The sequence below is a fragment of the Dendrobates tinctorius genome, unplaced genomic scaffold (assembly GCF_039654945.1).
Source record: "Dendrobates tinctorius isolate UK_male_01 unplaced genomic scaffold, ASM3965494v1 ptg000022l, whole genome shotgun sequence".
NCBI lineage: Eukaryota > Metazoa > Chordata > Amphibia > Anura > Dendrobatidae > Dendrobates > Dendrobates tinctorius.
The window spans coordinates 97,802,262-97,823,199 of record NW_027361690.1 but is presented as its reverse complement, the minus strand read 5'-3'; the positions used below and the strand labels follow the sequence as shown (position 1 = coordinate 97,823,199).

Genomic DNA, 20,938 nt, shown 5'->3' with positions numbered 1-20,938 from the left:
GTCAAGTGCAATGCAGAAAAAGATTTCCAGTTTGTCAAGGAGCGCTTCCGTCTGATTCATTAATTACTCCGAATATTTCAAGGAATATCCAGAAAAAGAAGGGGTGCGCAGAGCTAAGTGCAGAGTTTTAATTACAGTATGTAAACTAGAAATAAAAATTCTTCTCACCTTTTTGGTGTCTTGTTGCTCAGCGTCTAACCCTGTGTTTGTGTACTGGAGTAAGGCCGGGGTCACACTGGCGAGGAATACGGGAGAGTGAGAGGCGCAAAAAGCACGCATTAGACACGGACCAATGATTCTCTATGGGGTCCCTCGCACCAGGCGTATATTTCTCCTCCGTATCCTACGCTCCGTGCCACTAGCAGCATGCTGCGATTGTCAACGTACTACGCCCGATATGAGATATTTAGCAAAAAAATTGATCAATGTATCTAGGAGGCCGTAATGGCACAGTGTTTATTAAAAACGTAGAGTAGGACCCCCCACATGAGATTGCCTTGGCGCGCCGGGGTGGCTCAATTGAATTGATCAATTTTTTTGCTAAATATCTCATTTTGAATACAGTTAGATGTTATGTGCAAATGCACTTTATGTTATGCATTCTGACCTTGGCAACGCTGGCTTCTCTTTTCTTTTTTTGTACATTGGTATGTGGTTGACCACCACTGTTGCCGTGCGCGCTGGGTTGTGTTCGCCATTTTTTTCTGTGTTCACTGTGATGGATCTAGGCTGCTGTGCACACATACACAGCAGCCCCACCCTGCCCCAAGCTTTATTTAATTGTGCACCTGTATCTGAACCTGCATTGCCCTTCATCTATGCTTGCTGGTCAGGCAATGTGTGGAGGCTAAAACCTGACACGTCTGTATTCAGACCTGGATCAGCACTTGCCTTTTCTGGCATCATGGGAGCGATCCAGAGATGCTCAGGTACGGATTGCATTCAAAGTGGTCTTGCTTTTAATGTATCTAGGAGGCCGTAATGGCACAGTGTTTATTAAAAACGTAGAGTAGGACCCCCCACATGAGATTGCCTTGGCGTGGCGGGGTGGCTCAATTGAATTGATCAATTTTTTTGCTAAATATCTCATTTTGAATACAGTTAGATGTTATGTGCAAATGCACTTTATGTTATGCGTTCTGACCTTGGCAATGCTGGCTTCTCTTTTCTTTTTTAATGCAAGTCTATGGGTGCGCAAAAAATACGGATTACACACGGACCACACGTGTGACTTGCGAGAAATATGCACCCGGTGACTTTTAGCAAAGCCGGCAATTCAGTGCGCTATACAGTAAACTCACACTGACAGGTTTAATAAAGAAAGAAAGAATAAATATAGACACATAGAATACACATATATATATACATATATATATATATATACACATATACACACACACACAGTAAATACTGTATATAAATATATATATATATATACACACGCATTCTATGTGTCTATATCTATTCTTTCATTTCTTTATTAAAACTGTCATAGGGCTCCATTATATGTCCATTTTGCAAGCCTGCGAGAAAATCTCACCATACGGATTACATACGGATGCTTACATGCGCAAAATACGCGACCACACCTTGATTACGGATGACATACGGAGCACTGTTTAGGGGTCTGTCATCCGTATTACGCATGAAAAATACTGACCGTATTTTGCGCAGGTTAGTGTGACTCCAGCCTAATTGTCTGGATCTGCTGGCCTGCAGCTCAAAACAGGTGGAACGAGCTACCTTGTAGGAGATTCGTCAGAGAAAAAGGCCAGCAGATCCAGACGATAACTCCAGTACCCAAAACACAGGGTTATACGCTGAGCAACAAGACACCAGAAAGGTGAGAAGAATTTTTTATTTCTATTTTACATAATTAAAACTCTGCACTAAAGGCCCCTTCACACTTAGCAATGCACCAGTGATCCCGACAACGATATGATGCGGTCAGGATCGCTGGTGCATCGCTAAGTGGTTGCTAGTGAGCTGCCAAACAGGCCGATCTCACCAGCGACATAGCAGCGGTCGCTACTTACCTGTCAGATGAGGAGATGAAGACGTCCTCCCACCCGCGTCCACACGTCGCTCGTCTCCACCGCAGGAAGCCCAGCAGGAAGCTGACGATGAGAAACTGTCCATTACGTTCTCACACGATCAGTGATAACCAGGGGGGGGAGCCGGTCAGAGTTAAGTATCACACATAGCGATATCGCTAGCAATATCGCTGCTATGTCACAAATCCAGTGACGTTATAGCAATATTACTAGCGATATCGCTTAGTGTGACGGGGCATTTAGATCTGCGCCCCCCTTCTTTTTCTGGATATTGCTTGAAATATTCGGAGTAATTAATGAATCAGCCGGAAGCGCTCCTTGACAAGCTGGAAATCCTTTTCTGCATGGCCAAGTGCGATATCATTTACGGATGCAAGTCATGCATGCTGCACCCAGATGTCAATATAGTCAGATTTCTAAAAGGAATAATAGAAAACACTAGTGGAGACGTCAGTGAGGTGAACTGAGTTAATTAACTATGAACTCCACTCACCTTATTCACGTCACTGCGAGAAACTAATGCTGCACTATCAGATGCAGCTCAGTGTCCCTGCTGGATGCCAGCCTGACCGTTTGCATCATGTCAATGTTCAGCATGGCATCTAGATGTAGCAGAGCTAGACTAATTGCGGGACAAATGGATTTTCTTCTTGTCAGAGAGGTGAGTATATGGTGGTTTATTCTTTTAAATTGTTCAATAATAAATAGAGTTTGGGAGTGTTTATTTCAAGTAAAAAGGACTTTATTCAGGCTGTTTTTTTTTTTTTTTTTTTTTTTTTACAATTTGACTATGGGGTTAGTAATGGGAGCGTCTTATCGATGCCTCTCCATTACTAACCCCTGCGCTTGAGGTCAACTGCCAAAACAAAGGTGACATCAACCCCGATGCTATTACCCCACTTGCCACGGCACCAGGGCAAGTGGGAAGAGCGGAGGTGAAGCTCCAGAATTGGTGCATCTTAAGGATGTGCCATTTCTGGGGTGGCTGAGAGCTGCTGTTTTAAGTCTTGGAGAGGGCCAATATCCATGGCCCCTTCCTAGCCTATTGATATCAGTCCACAACTGTCTGCCTAGACTTTACTGGTTATCAATTAGAGGGTGGCCCCACAATTTTTTTTGGTTCCCTCATTTTGATGACCCGTAAAGGCCAAATACACAGCTCCATGAGTATTATGCCCTTCCTAGGCTTTAAATATCAGCCCCCAGCTGTCGTCTCTCCCTCAGCTGGTTAATAAAATTTTGGGGAGACCCCACGCCATCTTTAAGTTATTTATGACTTCAATACATGTACAGTAAGCTACACATGCAAAGTAATGTATATCTCACTCACATATTTCTACTGATGTATTGAAAAATATTTTGTTAGAAAACTCTCTTTAAATGACAGAGTAATTCTCTATGTAAGAACTAATGTTAACATCGCATTGCATACGGATTCCATATGCAAGACATGCAAATGTTATACAGATGCTAGGTGAGAAAAATCGCATTGTACTCCCATGACACATCCAACTTTTCAGGGACGACATCGGACCAATTTTATTTACGCTGATGAGTATGAGCCCTTAGGCTGGCGTCACACTAGAGAGGAATACGGACGATTGAGAGGTGTTAAAAAAACGCATTGCACACAGACCAATGATTCTCTATGGGGGTAGCTCCCATCAGCCGTATTTTTGTCGCGTATTTTATACGGTCCGTGCCAATCGCAGCAAGCTGCGATTGTCAGCGTACTACGACCGTAGTACGCCAATGCAAGTCTATGGGTGCACAAAAAATATGCATTACACACGGACCACACGTGTGACTTGCGAGAAATACGCAAGACTTCTCCTGGAGACAGGAAATGTGCCAATCCATCATCAGGAAGCTTAGACATGCAAATTAGCTCAAAAAGCGCTCCAGACATCCAGGAAGTACGCCTCCAATGAGTCCTGCAGCATCATGTCTAGCCACATTAATGTTGAGCTCCTAATTGTGTTGGTCCAGGAAAGGCCCAAACTTTGGGACCAACGGGACGCCCATTATACTGACCGGGGCGGCAAAGAGGCGCATCTGTGTGCACATGTTCCCAGACTATGCCCAACGGCCACATGAGGAGCAACAACAAATTCGTAAGTAATTGCCATTTTTAACAATCAGCTTAAAGGCCAGTACTGAGCTTTTTGAAATGTAACCCCTACAATCCTATACTGTGTATGTAGGTATCCATGTTTGCTAAAGAAAAATGTAGCTAAAAACCACCCCCTACTAGGCCACGTGACTATGTGAAATGTTAGGAATATTGCTTGGCACAATTCACAAAGGTTACAGTCACTTTTCACTTCACATTCCAGTTGAGGATGTGATGAGACGCTGGCGCAGCATCCGCGACCAGTACAGGCGGAAAAGACAGCAGAGGGTCAGGAGTGGGGCAGCAGCACCGACCAAGCGGAAATGCATCTATTTTGACCGCTTGGCATTTTTGCCACCCAGTATGGATCTCAGACCGTAAGTACAGACATCACACCACATGACACATATGCTTTTTAGGCTCAGAGCTACATTTTGTTTTTAGTACATTTCCTAGCAGAACTCAATCCAACCACAGAGTGTGAGACAGGGTCGGATACTGAGCCCATTATAGACCCAGACGGGGGATGTGAAGAGGTGACTGGCCCATCTTCTGAACAGAGCTTTTGCAACCCCCCCAAGCTCCACCGGCATCAGTCCCAGCATCAGGTTCTGCACCTGGTCCAGACCCAGCAGAGCCACCAGCAGCCAGCAACTTAGAAGATTCTGGCAACAGCAGCAGCCCTACTGGCCGTGTTGAGGGGTCCCCCCAGCCTGCAGCCGTAGGCCACCGTGGGAGACAGAGAAGGGACAACACTGCCTCTGATACCCGGAGGCATGTAGACACAGGTGTCCCTGTCCAGGGCTGCCGAAGATGAGGGTGAAGAGGCATATTCCCGAAGCCTGGGCCGGTACCTCCGTCCTCTACCCCGTGAGGTGAGGCTACGTGTGCAAGGATCCATTCAGATCCTAATTGATGCATGTACACACCCCAATGACCCATGAGTTGTTTGAGTATCTTGAGAGGTGGCAGCTCTCAACTCGCAACAGTCTCCGCCTTGTCCGACAACCAGCTGTGCATGCTCAATTAGGATCTGAGTGTCCGCCTGCACGTGTGCCTACACCTCCACCCATCCCCCCCCAAACCAACCTTGGCAACAACATGGCCAAATGGCAGCCTATAACTAACCTGCCCAATATGGCCACTTGTACAGACCTGGTGTTGGAGGCTGGCCCCAACCTGGGTTTGGACGACATGGTCATATTGGGGGGTATGATGGACGTGGCTACAATCAGCCACAGGATTTTAATCGACAGTATCCTTATGGTCTCTTTGGTGCACAGCTGCAGGAACATGGCCACATATTCCCACAGGGCCAAGATCATCCACCCCAACAGGGTGATGGTCAAGCTGGGCACCCCAACCCCCCAACAAAGAGATGAAGGCCTCCCGCCATCACCTCCGTCAAGCTACCAGCAGTTATAAAATACAAAATTGTTTTATTTTTTGTTTTTGTTGGTAATTATCATTTATTGTTACCTATTTGGGTGTCCAAATTTTATATACAGAAAAGGCTAAATGGCCTGGGCAATATCTGCCATATGAAAAAAATATGGTAAACAGTATTCTAACCTATTTTTTTGCATTTATAAAAAAATTTGAAAATGCATCTTTGGCCCTTTTCTTGAATTATTTTAGGCATTCGAATAAGTCAGTCAACTTTATCACATATAAACCGACCACACACATCATAGAACAACAAAAAATAACATTATATTCACACACATAAGAACATCACAACACAGATACAGCCTGATCTTGCCAGGTAGTAGCACCCTGAGGTGAAACAAAATACTGGGTGAACACATCACGTACTTTGATTCCTGAGAGAGGATGCCGTAAAGGGAGCACATGTGGCCTAGGCCTATCCCCATTGTCCACCACACCTTCAGTGACATCAGATGAGGAGCAATCATGCAGTCTAGTGAAGTTATGGAGGACCACACAAGCTTTGATGACCTCATTGACATTGGCTTCACTCAGCTGAATGGCAGACTGGAGGACACGCCATTTGGCACAAAGAATGCCGAAGGCGCACTCCACCAGACTTCGGGCACGTGAAAGGCGCAAATTAAAAGTCCTGCGCGGGTATGGCCTCATGACATGCCTGGTCAATTGGAAGGCTTCATCCCCTACTAGGACATAAGGCACCGCTTCTTGATTTGAGCCTGGTAGCTGACGTGGTGGTGGTAGGTCCAACAGGTTATTGCGCAGCCGCCGACCCATAATGGAAGAATTGAAGACTCTAAAGTCTCCAGTTCTTCCATAAGCCCCAATGTCTACAATTATAAACCTGTAGTTACTGTCAACCATAGCCAACAAAATGACAGAAAAATATTGTTTATAATTATAGAATTGGGACTCTGAGTTCAGCAGCTTACGCACACGGATGTGCTTCCCATCCAGGGCTCCAATACAATTGGGGAATTGACAGTGCAACTCAAATCCCCTGGCAATCCTCAACTAGTCTCCCATCTTGGGCTCTGGCATGACCAGATGATGAACTCTGGACCAGATTTCAGAACATGTAGCACGAACTATGCCGGATATTGTCGATCGCCCAATCAAAAACTCCAGATGGAGTGCTGCATAAGAAAAGGCCAGTTGAGAGGAACCTACAATTAAACAAATGTCGAAAATATACATTAAAATACATGCTCAAGGATGCACACATTACATATAGATCACCAGATGCTCAAGGATGCACACATTACATATAGATCACTAGAACAGTGTGTAAGTAAGAAGCTAGGCGAACAATACATATACACATGTGCCACGGCTAGGTAATGTGGAATAACACATCAAAGTGTTCTAAGTTTTAGAGGATGTATTCCTTACCAATTCATAATGCTTCTTGGCAAAAAAGGGGTTACTGAGTAACAGAATTATTTGAGAAAATAATCATCTACATACATTCTGTAGCTGAGGAATACATACCGTAACGTAAGGAGAAGGCGCTCCTCCGCAGAGATACATTTACGCATCCGGGTGTCCTGGAAGGTGATCCCTGGGCGCACTGTCTCCAACAAAACATCAAAGGTAGAAACGGACATCCGACAATAGAGGAAAAACTTGTCGGGCTGTGTCCTCAGAGCTGCATAAAGCCTGTGAAAATGGCCTTTTTTGAGGTGTTGTCTCAAAAGCGGATGCACCCACGTTAGTCTTCTCCTCCTCAGATCCACAATCACTGGGTATGGCTGGCCAAAGCGCCGGGACAAAACCCGGTTGAAGAGAACACGGTCAGTTGGGGTGAACTGACGTGTGTCTGACATGTTTGCTAACAACCAGCAAGACACCAAGCACAGCACCAAAAGGGGCAGATTGGAGGCTACCACCTGATGTTGAGGCAATAAATAGGGTTGGTGCTTATGATTTAAACTATGTGCAGGCCTCAAAACCGTTAAATGTCCATTTTGCAAGGTTGAAAAAAAAAAAACGCTATACGGATGCTTACATGAGAAAAATACGCGGACAGACCCTGACAACGGATGACATACGGAGCACTATTTAGGAACCATTTATGCTTATTACGGCCGTAAAAAATGGTCCGTATTTCTCTACGTTGTGTGTGACTCCAGCCTTATTGTAAAAAACAGATCCATTGCCTAACTGATGCCAACAGAAGGAGAGAGGCCTCATTGATTTTTATAGGATCTTTCTAATTCTGACTTTTAGAAGAAAAGAAAAATTCTGCTTGATGGCCTCTTTTCTCCATTGAATAAACTGACACACCCTCTGCTTCCAGAATGTTAAGATGCCATATAAGAACGCAGCCTAAGCAAATCATTATATTATTGCTTTTCATTGCAGATTATAGAATCTATTAACAGCAATAGATTATAAAATATCTCATAATGCAATTTTCTAATATAATAAAAGTACCTCTTATGTTAAGCTTTAAAGATCAATAATTACAATGTTAGTGAAGTTGCACTGCGTTCTCCTCCAATCTGTACTTAATTGGCATGTTTAGCATTATACAGAGATCTCATAGTGCCACCTATTGGTTGTAAAAAAGTTAAGCCCATAATCAGGAAATATTTCCTTCATGTTTAGCAAAAAAAAAAAAAAATCTATTAAAATATAGATAAGATATCATCTGAATTATGGAAATAATCCCTCTATGAATGCTTTGTATTAAATAAAATGCTCTGTACTGATACAATGTACATGGACTGAAGATTAATAGTTTCTCCATGGTCTAGTCTGATGTGATCTCTCAAGTAATTTTTTGGGAAATGTTTTACAATAGATTTTATATATTAGGACACAGTGTGCGTTAGGAATCACAGATCATCAAGTTGGGAAAGGGATTTTTAATACATCCTAACTCTTCTTAACAATCGCTTTCCTAATATACATTCATTACCTGTGCTTCTTCTATAAGTGCATCCCGGTGTGGGTCACATAACCCTTTGTTGTCATGTAAGCACTGCTCCTTGTCTATTATTTCTTATGTGCTCTGATCTGACAAAGTCAAGAGGACGTCACTGATGGAGGCAGAACTTCCTTTCAATGATTGACATGGTGTCCTAGCAAGCATGCGTCGATCAAAATCTTCACTGTCCTCTGCACGAATCCTGCTATTGCTTTGTTCAGTTGACAAGTACCGTTAATCATTAGAAAACATATTGCAATACTTTTCATTTGAAGGGGCCGGCACATGCGCTACAAAGCATCGGCAGGATCCGTGCAGAAGTTTAACATCTGAGCTTGCCAATGAGGGGTGCAGACTGACTCTACTGGTGCTTTGAAACCCCGGCTACTTCAATTAACAAGTACTGCAATATGCTCGTAACCATAACCTTGTGGCATCATTGAGAGGCTACCCTTGCATGCTTCCCTTGGAGTAATTCAACTTTAAATTAAAACACCAGTGGTCAGCGGCGTAACTAGAGTCCGACGGGCTCCGCTGCAAAATTTGAATCCCCCCGCATGTTGGTGAGATGTATAGATGTATTGGCCCTTGTAGCGTTCTAATTCCTATAAGGACATACATGATGCCCTCCTACCACATTATGTCATGATGCCCTCCATCCTGATATATATGTCCCACTTTCTGATTTACATGTCACCCATCCTGGGTCCCTTCCTGGTATATATGTTCCCCATGCTGGGACCATCCTGGTATTTATGACCTCCATCCTGGGCCCCTTCCTGGTATATATGTCCCCCATCCTGAGACCATTCCTAGTATACATGTCCTCCACCCTGGGCCCCTTCCTGGTATATATGTCCCCAATCCCGAGACCATTCCTAGTATACATGTCCTCCATCCTGGGCCCCTTCCTGGTATATATGTCCCCCATCCTGAGACCATTCCTAGTATACATCTCCTCCACCCTAGGCCCCTTCCTGGTATATATATCCCCAATCCTGAGACCATTCCTAGTATACATGTCCTCCACCCTGGGCCCCTTCCTGGTATATATGTCCCCAATCCTGAGACCATTCCTAGTATACATGTCCTCCACCCTGGGCCCCTTCCTGGTATATATGTCCCCCATCCTGAGACCCTTCCTAGTATACATGTTTTCAATCCTGGACCCCTTCCTGGTATATACAGTATGTCCCAAATCCTGGTATACGGGTCCCTCATCCTGGTACATATGGTTACAATCTTAGGCCCATCCTTGTATACAAGTCCCTCATCCTGGTATGGGTGTCTCCAATCTTGGGTCCCTTCCTGATATATATAAGAGAATGGAGGACATGTCTCTAATCCTGGGCCCACCCTGGTATATATAGGTCCCCAATCCTGGACCCCTTCCTTGTATATATGTCCTCCATCCTGGGCCCCTTCCTGGTATATATGTCCCCCATCCTGAGACCCTTCCTAGTATACATGTTTTCAATCCTGGACCTCTTCCTGGTATATACAGTATGTCCCACATCCTGGTACATATGGTTACAATCTTAGGCCCATCCTTGTATATAAGTCCCTCATCCTGGTATGGATGTCTCCAATCCTGGGTCCCTTCCTGATATATTTAAGAGAATGGAGGGCATGTCTCCAATCCTGGGCCCACCCTGGTATATATATAGGCCCCCAATCCTGGACCCCTTCCTTGTATATACACTCACTGGCCACTTTATTAGGTACACCATGCTAGTAAGGGGTTGGACCCCCTTTTGCCTTCAGAACTGCCTCAATTCTTCGTGGCAGAGATTCAACAAGGTGCTGGAAGCATTCCTCAGAGATTTTGGACCATATTGACATGATGGCATCACACAGTTGGCGCAGATTTGTCGGCTGCACATCCCTGATGCGAATCTCCCGTTCCACCACATCCCAAAGATGCTCTATTGGATTGAGATCTGGTGACTGAGGAGGCCATTTGAGTACAGTAAACTCATTGTCATGTTCAAGAAACCAATCTGAGATGATTCGAGCTTTATGACATGGCGCATTATCCTGCTGAAAGTAGCCATCAGATGTTGGGTACATTGTGGTCATAAAGGGATGGACATGGTCAGCAACAATACTCAGGTAGGCTGTGGCGTTGCAACGATGCTCAATTGGTACCAAGGGGCCCAAAGAGTGCCCAGAAAAAATTCCCCACACCATGACACCACCACCACCAGCCTGAACCGTTGATACAAGGCAGGATGGATCCATGCTTTCATGTTGTTTACGCCAAATTCTGACCCTACCATCCGAATGTCGCAGCAGAAATCGAGACTCATCAGACCAGGCAACGTTTTTCCAATCTTCTACTGTCCAATTTCGATGAGCTTGTGCAAATTGTAGCCTCAGTTTCCTGTTCTTAGCTGAGAGGAGTGGTACCCAGTGTGGTCTTCTGCTGCTGTAGCCCATCTGCCTCAAAGTTCGACGCACTGTGCGTTCAGAGATGCTCTTCTGCCTACCTTGGTTGTAACGGGTGGCAATTTGAGTCACTGTTGCCTTTCTATCAGCTCGAACCAGTCTGCCCATTCTCCTCTGACCTCTGGCATCAACATGGCATTTCCGGCCACAGAACTGCCGCTCACTGGATTTTTTTTCTTTTTCGGACCATTCTCTGTAAACCCTAGAGATGGTTGTGCGTGAAAATCCCAGTAGATCAGCAGTTTCTGAAATTCTCAGACCAGCCCTTCTGGCACCAACAATCATGCCACGTTCAAAGGCACTCAAATCACCTTTCTTCCCCATACTGATGCTCGGTTTGAACTGCAGGAGATTGTCTTGACCATGTCTACATGCCTAAATGCACTGAGTTGCCGCCATGTGATTGGCTGATTAGAAATTAAGTCTTAACACACAGTTGGACAGGTGTACCTAATAAAGTGGCCAGTGAGTGTATGTCCCCCATACAGGGCCCATCTTGGTATATATGTCCCCTGTTCTTCTACTGTTCTTTAAAACAAAAAAAAAACCAACACAATTCTACTCCCTTCCCCCACTCCAACATTGTGTTGGGTCCTCTGCTGTTGCCGGCAGCTGACTTCGCGGGCAAAGTACGGCATAACTGCCATGCGCCCCCAGTCACTGGCACGCCAGTGTCAGCTGCTAGCACCATCCCAATGTGGCAAGATGTGTTTAGAAACAAAGGCTATGATTTATAGCAACATTGTATAAATTCAGACAGACACAGTGTAACTAGCCTTAGAAGTTGCCTTATTCCGTGATCATCAATATAAGGGTCCCCACAGGTAGCCAATAAAATCAGACATTGACAAAAGGAGAGTTCAGTTCCCACAAATGGTAAACACTAATGAATATTCCCATCAATTTTTTTTTTTTAGAACTTATCGCCTCTCTGATTAGAAGTTTCTGTAATAAACATTACTCCTGAAAGTCTTACCACTCCAATCATTCATCAGCACCATGCCAAAAATGTGCTCATCAGCTTTCTGAATGGGAATCGGTTTTCCTAAATCGTTGCCAGGGCCTACAAAGAAAGCCTGTGAAAAAGGACAGGAAAATTGCTCCTGATTAATGGATGTTTTTACAATTACAGACTGTACTTGTTTTCTGGAGCTCGGAACTGATTTCCAGATTAGGGTTTGTATCTATGTAAAATTTAAAAGGTGAAAACACCTCTATGTGACCTTGTACAGAGAGATGCTACGATATACTGATCTGGCAGCTCAGCGCATTAGATGGACACAGGCGTTTCAGTACTCGCCATGTAATGCATGACTTCTCATTAGGCTTTTTTCAATTTGATAGTGTATGACATGGCTTATCAGACTGTGATAATCTCACAGAAAGCATAAATGACGGCATAAGGTATATCAGGGGCGGACAAAGCATTGGTGCAACCTGCGCAGCTTCACAAGGCTCCAAAACCGATTGGGGCCCACTGTCAGAAAAGAGTTTCCTACTATCAATTACACTGCACAAAAGACGATCCTGTCAGCAGGATTTAGCACTATGAAGTAAAGGTATGCCCATAATGGCGCTATTATACTGATTAAATTGATACCTTTGGTGAAAGAATCCGATCAGTCGTTCTTTTTTAAAACCATGATTAAGATTTCTTCTGTTGACTTCTTCATCTTCTGCTCCGGCCCCTTGCCTGCCTGCCTCCTGTGTTTCAATAGGCCACAGAGTATTCAGTGACCTGCTTATGTTTTTAAATTTCACTCCGCTGGCGTCATCATTGGGTGGGCAGTGCGTGCGCAGTGCGAGATTCCACCTTTGGTCTTCAATAAAAAGGCGCTCGGATCTAAGCAGAGATCTCAATCTGCGCATGCGCAGACTTCTGCCCCATTTTATTGAAAACCCAAAGACCAGATGTGGCACCTCACACTGCGCAAGTTCCGCCTACTCAATGATGGCGGTGCGAAATTTAAAAATGGAGGCAGTTACTGAATAATCAGCGACCTGTAGAAATACAGGAGATGGGCGAGGGGCCGGAGCAAAAGAAGTCCCAACCCCCAAGAAGTCATCAGAAGAAAACTTAAAACCATGATTAAAAAAAGAACGACTCATCGGATTCTTTCAACAAAGGCATCAATTTAATCAATGCAATAATGCCAATATGGCCACACTTTATAGTGAGAAATCCTGCTGACAGGTTCTCTTTAAGGGTATGAGCGAATAAACTTCAGAGCTCACAATTACTGATGGATTGTGAGAAAGAAAAAATTAGATGCTATAAGATAAGACACAGTCTTCTTTCACAGACGTCTCTACTGTCTGTCCGTGACATACATACAGTATTGCTGGAAATATAAAGAAAGCTGCTCACCATTTCTAGCTCGATGTCCAATAGTTTGCTGGCATCAAAAATTGGTGGTTTGTCTAGAGAAATAAATGAAAGAGAGTAGTTTTATTTATTTTTTCAAGTTACTGGACCCCGTATCAAGTCAGTTAGATTGCCTTGGTTAAAGAGGACCTTTCATCAAATTTTTCATGTTGAACTGGATACAGGATGTAATAGTTGTTGGAAAGTTACATAGTTATGTAGGTTGAAAAAAAACCTAGGTCCATTAAGTTCAACCTTTCTCCATCAAATGTACATTTTGTCACTAATTTAGCTATAACCCGCAGTGTTATGTGTATCAAGGAAATCGTCCAGCCCTTTTTTAAAAGCTGTCATAGTGTCTGCCATTACTACCTCTTGTGGTCGGGCATTCCACAGTCTGACTGCTCTAACTGTAAAGAACCCTTTCCTATTTATCTGCTGGAATCGCCTTTCTTCCACCTGTAATGAGTGCCCCTTGTCCTCAGTACGTTCTTTGGAAGGAATAAGTCATATGCCCGTCCTTTATACTGACCACACACATATTTCTACATGTAAATGAGATCTCCTCTGAGGCATCTTTTTTCTAAAATAAGCAACTTTTCCAACCTCTCGTCATATCACAGGCCTTCCATCCCTTGTGACAATCTAGTTGCCCGTCTTTGAACTGATTCTAACTTCTGAATATCCTTTTTAAAAAGCATATTTTTTTTTTTGCCTCTCCATTGCGGAGATGTTAACTACTTTACAACCTTGGACGTATCCAAACGTCAGTCACCTGGTACTTAACGACCTTATACTGTATGTATGGATACGTCATGTCAATAGCCCACACACAGGTGCTGTGCAAGCGTGAACACCCCGCACTCACTGCCAGGAGCAGTGCGCACTGCTCCCAGCACTTTAACACCCTAAAATGCTGCGATCGAAATCAAATCACATTTAGAGAGCAGGCAAATGGAGGAAGCCCCCTCTGCCCTTGGATTGGAGCCCACGTGACGTTATCGCAGGGGCCCGATCGTTGCTATGGTGACCCCAGAGCTAGCAAACTTACTAGGTCATGCTCAATACATGATCTAACAATTTTGTCTATCAGTGCAGTGTAGTCTGCTTATAAAGCATAGGAATAAACGATCAGCCTGCAAATAGTGAAAGTGCTAGAGTGGGACAAAGTAAAAAAAATTAAAACAAAAAAACTTGTTAAAATATTTTTACTATATTTTGGCGCTTTTACACAATAAAAACTAATAAAGTATAACTGGCGTACCACTGTAAATCGAACTGACCTGAAGAATAAAACTGCCTTATCAGTTTTACCACGCATGATTTAAAAACCACACATCCTGAATTGCTGGTGTTTATTCATTCTGCCTCACAAAAATCAGAAAGCAAAAACTATTAAAAAAAAAAAAAAAAAAAAAAATATATATATTTTAGCGTTTGACAGGAGCCAAACATAAAAAAAGAAATATTATGTGTATATATATATATATATATATATATATATAAAATCTATATCTGATATCGCACAGATTCTTCACCTGCTGTTAATTGGTTCATTCTGCCTCCAAAAGATTGTAGTAAGACTCAGCGCACACTTATCCTGCGCTCTGCGCTGAGCACTTGCACCAGGGTAAATCTCTGAAATATGCGATTTGGACAGAACCTTTGGTGAAAAATTCACCATATTAAGGCAGACCGAGGCACCGTGGACGCCGTTTGACCTGTGATCCGGCAGTGTTCATCTATTTAGGTAGGCATAAAAGTGCAGTTGGCCACAGTTTTGTGCACTTCTGAAAAAAGGACAATGCTGAACAGAGGCCAGATGTCCAGAGTAAGGCCGGGGTCACACTGGCGAGGAATACGGCCGAGTGAGAGGCGCTAAAAGCACGCATTAGACACGGACAAATGATTCTCTATGGGGTCCCTCGCACCAGCCGTATATTTCTCATCCGTAGTCTACGGTCCGTGCCAATCGCAGCATGCTGCAATTGTCAGCGTACTACGCCCGTAGTACACCAATGCAAGTCTATGGGTGTGCAAAAAATACGGATTACACACGGACCACACATGTGACTTGCGAGAAATACGCACCCGGTGTCTTTTAGCAAAGCCGGCAATTCAGTGCGCTATACAGTAAACTCACACTGACAGTTTTAATAAAGAAACGAAAGAATAGATATAGACACATAGAATGAAGAGGAATTCTGCTCTTCTAGCAATTACGAGAGCTATATATATGGAGTCCGCAAACTCTTCAAGGAAAATCTGTTCTCCAGGAGGCAAATAGCGCTCCGTCCATTCCTCCAGAGTCTGAACATGTGGCTAAGCAGTACTGTACAGCCATATATAGGATTATCCAACAAATAGAGAAAACAAAGGAATATCAATGGTAACAGGTTAAAACCAATGTAATAGGTAATATAAAAGTTATATACAAAGTGGAAAAGTATATATTAAACCCTGTAACCAATAAAGTGAGGACAATAAAAACCAATTACGGACCATCGGAAATACCAAGAGGATTACCAAAAAGAGAAAAAAAAAAGAGACGTAAAAATCCAAGATTGAGTATAAAATTATAGTATTTATTAATTATTAAAAATCAGGACAATAATAATGGGAACAGTAAGATATATATTCTAACAGTTAATGATAAAAGGTCGCACATCCTCAAAAAATGTAGAGAAAATTGAAATAAAACCAAAGTTGCAATGCCCAAAATTAGTGACAAAACATAAATTAAGGAAGCATGTCAAAAAAACCTAATTGAAAAATATCAAATATGATGCACAAAATTTTTCAAAAAGTGCTCAGTGCTGAAAAAGTGTGTATGTGTATATATATTATATAAAATTTGTGCAAAATAAAATTATTATTACAGAAAAAAAAAAAAAAAAAAAAATCACAAGTGTACATAAAGTGTACATGCATAGGAAAAAGCAACCATGGTGTATAAATTCTGTTAATAAGGGCAATATAGCAAAGATGGAGATTGGAGACAGCCTAATTAGAACCACAATCAAAATGTAATAAAGATGTAACAAGAAAAGTGCTTACAGAAAATAATGCTGTCTCACTCTCCAGGGATGGCGTGCCTCCCCAACGCGCGTTTTGGCTCGTTTTGCCTTCGTCAGGTTTTGCCTTCTATTAATGTTAGAGGGGTTGTCCGGTCTTTAATGAAAAGTATGCAGTCACTTTGTGTGACTGCAGATTTGAGAATCCTTCCAGCACACGCACTGTGCAAGGATTCACAAGTCTGTAGTCTCACATAGTAACTGCAGACTTTTCATTTTAGACTGGACAAACCCTTTAACTGACAGAAGATCTGTATTTTACACAATTTGGAAGAATCTTCAAACTCATTTTTTGCACACACCATCTTCCCACCTCATAGATGGTGTAAAATAAAAGCACTCTGCCAAATGGCAGGTGTTCTTTCATGCTTTTGTAATAAAGCAAACACAAACGAGACCTAGCATTTTTTAATATCTTCTTGGTTGAAAAGTCACACAACAAAAGCTATACTATTAGATTGCAAAAAATGCTGCAAAATTATTCCCAGTTGCCTTTACTATTACACTAACCTATGTCATATTAGTCAGAGAAAATAGATTAATTGATGCATATTTCATCTATTATGTATTCTGACCTTTATAGAAAATAATGGTGAAAAGCTTCTTGACTTCTTGCATTTATTATGTTAAGTCTTGAAGGACAGAATGCATAACTTTAGCTTGGAAATGTCATTAGTTAAGAAGTCGAGCCATTTTTTTTGGGGGGGGGGGGGGAACGACACTGAGGCCACATGTTTTTTTAAAGCTTACTTTCAATTTCGACATTTTTTTTGGTTAACTTTTTTATTTTTGCATTACAGTGGTGACTTACCATTATGGTACTGTGTAGATAAATAATGAAAGATACCGTATTTTTCGGACTATACGACGCAATTCTTTCCCAAGAAAATTTTGGGGGAAAATGGGGGTGCGTCTTATAGTCGCAATATACTTACAGGTAGTGTGGTGGCAGCAGGAGTCATGCGATTCTGCGGCGGTCCCGGTCCGATGGTGCAGGGCGATGATCACACTCCCTTCCCAGGCTGGTGCGGCAAGTTCGGCGGTGCTCTGTGGTGCGGGGGGCTGCGCCAGCATTTTGTGACAGCCCGGAGGCACCCGCACATTCATTGCTGCGATGCAGTGGCCTCCGGGAAAGTAGCCATCAGGGATGGTGCATGTGTGGCGCCCCTGAGGCTCAGTCGCCACAGAGGTACTGCGCCTTCTCCTAAGGTGTAGTGCCCCACCACCTAGGTAAGTTGGGAACTCCTTTCCACACTCCAACACCCGCATCCCACAAAACCAGGGTAGTTCAACACATCCACAAGGTCACTATCTCCTCTATATATTAGGAGCACCTTTGGTGGTTCCCTGCTTGGAACACTGGATGTGCTGGGAGGTGGGTGGAGTTGAGATCCATATAAAAGATTGGGAAGGTTTAGAATTACGGGGTCAGTCTGACAGAAGGTCTTCAGAGTAGTAGGATACTCCAAGAGGAGTGAGGATCCCTGGAAGAAGGGATGGAAGTGATCTGAGCCAGCTGGCACGGGAAAGGAGAGTAAGGAGAAAGACGTAGAACTGCAACCTAAGCTTCCATAGAGAGAAAGACAAGTACGGAATGAAGGAATAGAGAGAACAGAGAGGAGTTGTGGGTTGGAAAAGGAACCCTGCCTATAGGTTCTCAGCGCAAGGCCGGGGCCCGGTCCCCGAGGTTGTATGGACACTTATGGTTCTGCAGCAGACACCGGTGGAGTAGTTGGCTGTAAATGCATAACTCCCATCTAAGACTTGAGGCACAACAGCAAAACGGATAGAGAGCCGGGAGCGAGGCGTCCCCGAAGCAGGCTACAGCTGTCTGCCGTGCAAGTAGAGTTGTTAGGAACATCTGACAGGAGGAACTCCAGAGTACCACGGTGCTGGAGAGCTTCACACTAAAAGGCGCTGTTGTGAGTTCATTTTCCCCTTCACCATTGAGGTCTGATGAACTCCCTCTTCTGGTGAAGGAAGGTAGTAAGGCTGATTACCAAGCATCTGAGCAGGATGATGATGACTGGGATTGCTGACTGGATATAAGGCAGCCGACGCCCTTCTGCCTTGCTGGTGATTTCCCTGAGGGATTCTTGGAGACCAGTCTGATTCCTGCTCCTCAAAAGCTAAGTTTTCTGCTCTGCTTTTTGCATTTGTGTTTTGGTTTTGTTTTCCCGGATTTCTGCCATTCCCTGCTGGGGTGAGCCGAATTCCTTTTTGCTCTGTCTTCAGAAAATACCTGAGTACTGATATAGTCTTTTTGAAGCCTAGCGTCTTCAGGGCTTTTTTCCCTATCAGTCTGTTGGCTCTTGTTTTGATAGGGTTTTGGCGGATTGCAGACAGCAGCTTTTCTATCCTTTCCTATTTAGTTAGCTTGGGCCCCATCATTTGCTCAGCCTATCTTTCTATCTGTGTGAGTGTTTTTTCATCTTGCTTCACCGTCATATGTTGGGGGCTGCCTATTGCTTTGGGGTCTGCTCTGGGGCAGTTTAGATTTCCATTTCTGTCTTTAGGCCATTTAGTTCTTCAGCTGTGATCGAGGGGTCTAGGGCACCGTAGGAACCCCCCACGGCTACTGCTAGTTGTTGTTGTTAGGTTCAGGGGTCTGCAATCCGATAGCTGCCAACTTCTCTGGTTTTCTGGACTTAGCTAGTATTTCTGTTGTTGCCTCCTACGGTGACTCATTCATAACAAGGCGCATTGGCGGAGTCGTTCAGGAAAGGTACATGTTGGCGGAGTGTTGGAGAGGAGAGCCCTGACTTGCCCGGGAGGTTGACTGAGTCTCTGCCCCGGAGGACACGGCATGGAGGCAGGCACCAGTGTGTACCACGAACTGTGAGTAAAGCGTTGAAACTGCAAGCCCTAGTGTCCTCCATTCATTATGCACTAACATATTCAGCACCGCTACATCTGGGTACCAATCCTCTCACTGCTTGTGCCTCTCCTCTAATCTTCAACCACATCTATACTGCCCTGGGACTACAGCTCCACCTGTGGGGAGCTACAGCCTACCATCAGTCCCAGTGGATCTACATGCAGCGTTGGCTTAACATCTTACTTGCCAAACACCACAGGTGGCGTCACAAATTATTCACATAAAGTACATTACAAGCCACCATTGATTTGGGCGCCCAGGGCCACGGACCGGGTCACCGCCGCTGTGACACATCCCCGACACCGGTCCGGTACCGAGTACCCCACAGCCCTGGGTGGGAGGGCGACCCTCATGCTCAGATTGAGATCTCGGCCGGACCACCTGACAACCCGCGACCATGCTCCACTAGTGCTGCCGATCCCCTCTCGTAATGTGAATTCGGACTGTAAGACGGACCCCCATTTGACACATTAATTTTTTTTCCCTATTTTCCTTCTGAAAATTTGGGGTGCGTCTTATGGTCCGGTGCATCTTATAGTCCAAAAAATACGGTATATTTTTGGAAAGAAATACTGTATACTCCCCTTTGTGTCATTTAAAAAAAAAAAAAAAAAAACTGAAAAAATGAAATAAAAAGATATACTTGCCTTAAATGCATCCATTTGCGCAAATTTTACAACAAAGTGCTTTTTTGTTTAGAATATCAAATTGTAAGGTTGTTAGAAATTAAGAGATTGTGTAAAGAGGGACTAAGAAGGGTCTCCTAATGGTAAGAAGAATACATTATGGCCTACAGGTTGGTGTGTGAACCTGGCGGCAAGTTCTCATTTTCCATGCAGCGCAGCCATAGGGGGAAAGTATTAAGTTACGTACCGGTAACGGTATTTTTCGGAAGCCCATGACAGCACCACGAGAGAGGGGATCCGCCCTACAGGAACAGGAAACCTACAGATACAAAAAGGGCGGCACCTCTCCCACGCATCAGTTGGATTACAGAGCTTGAGAGGCTACCATGGTTAGTACACAACATATGATATATACAACCTATCTACCCTATTTACCAGAATTATTTTATACCATCTCCCACATAAGGTGATTTTATGAACAATCTTCTAAAGGAGTGCACCCCTATATGTGAACAAGGGAGGGAACTAAGGGTGCTGTCATGGGCTTCCGAAAAATACCGTTACCGGTACGTAACTTAATACTTTATTCGGACTCCCATGACAGCACCACGAGAGAATTACAGAGATGTAAACTAACTTAGGGAGGGACTACAGCCTGCAGCACCCTTAGCCCGAACGTGAGGTCTGAGGAGGCCCCCATGTCTAACCGATAGTGGTTAAAAAAGGTGGAAGGAGATGACCAGGTGGCCGCCTTACATATTTGATCAATAGATACTCCAGCTCTTTCCGCCCAGGATGATGCCATGGCCCGAGTGGAATGTGCCCTCAGATTCTGTGGAGCTGGGCCGCCACCTGCTGTGTAGGCAAGAGAGATAGCCTCCCTAATCCACCTTGCTAATGTGCATTTTGATACTCTGTATCCTTTCCTGGGACCTTGGAAGGATAGGAATAATGCGTTCTCCTTCTTCCAAGGATCCGTGGCTGCTAAATATGTCAGTA

The 20,938-nt window shown here is 43.9% G+C and overlaps 1 protein-coding gene across 2 annotated transcripts in view; it reads right to left on the bottom strand.

The window, feature by feature from the left end:
* FAH (fumarylacetoacetate hydrolase) overlaps window positions 1-20,938 on the bottom strand; it is a 103,741-nt gene that overhangs the window by 48,838 nt on the left and 33,965 nt on the right. For both annotated transcript variants that reach the window (XM_073569018.1, XM_073569019.1), the window contains exons 7-8: window positions 13,365-13,417; window positions 11,973-12,072 (exon numbers count right to left, since the gene is read on the bottom strand). In XM_073569018.1, coding sequence (XP_073425119.1) covers window positions 11,973-12,072; window positions 13,365-13,417 — 153 coding nt within the window. The remainder of the gene's footprint in view (window positions 1-11,972; window positions 12,073-13,364; window positions 13,418-20,938) is intronic.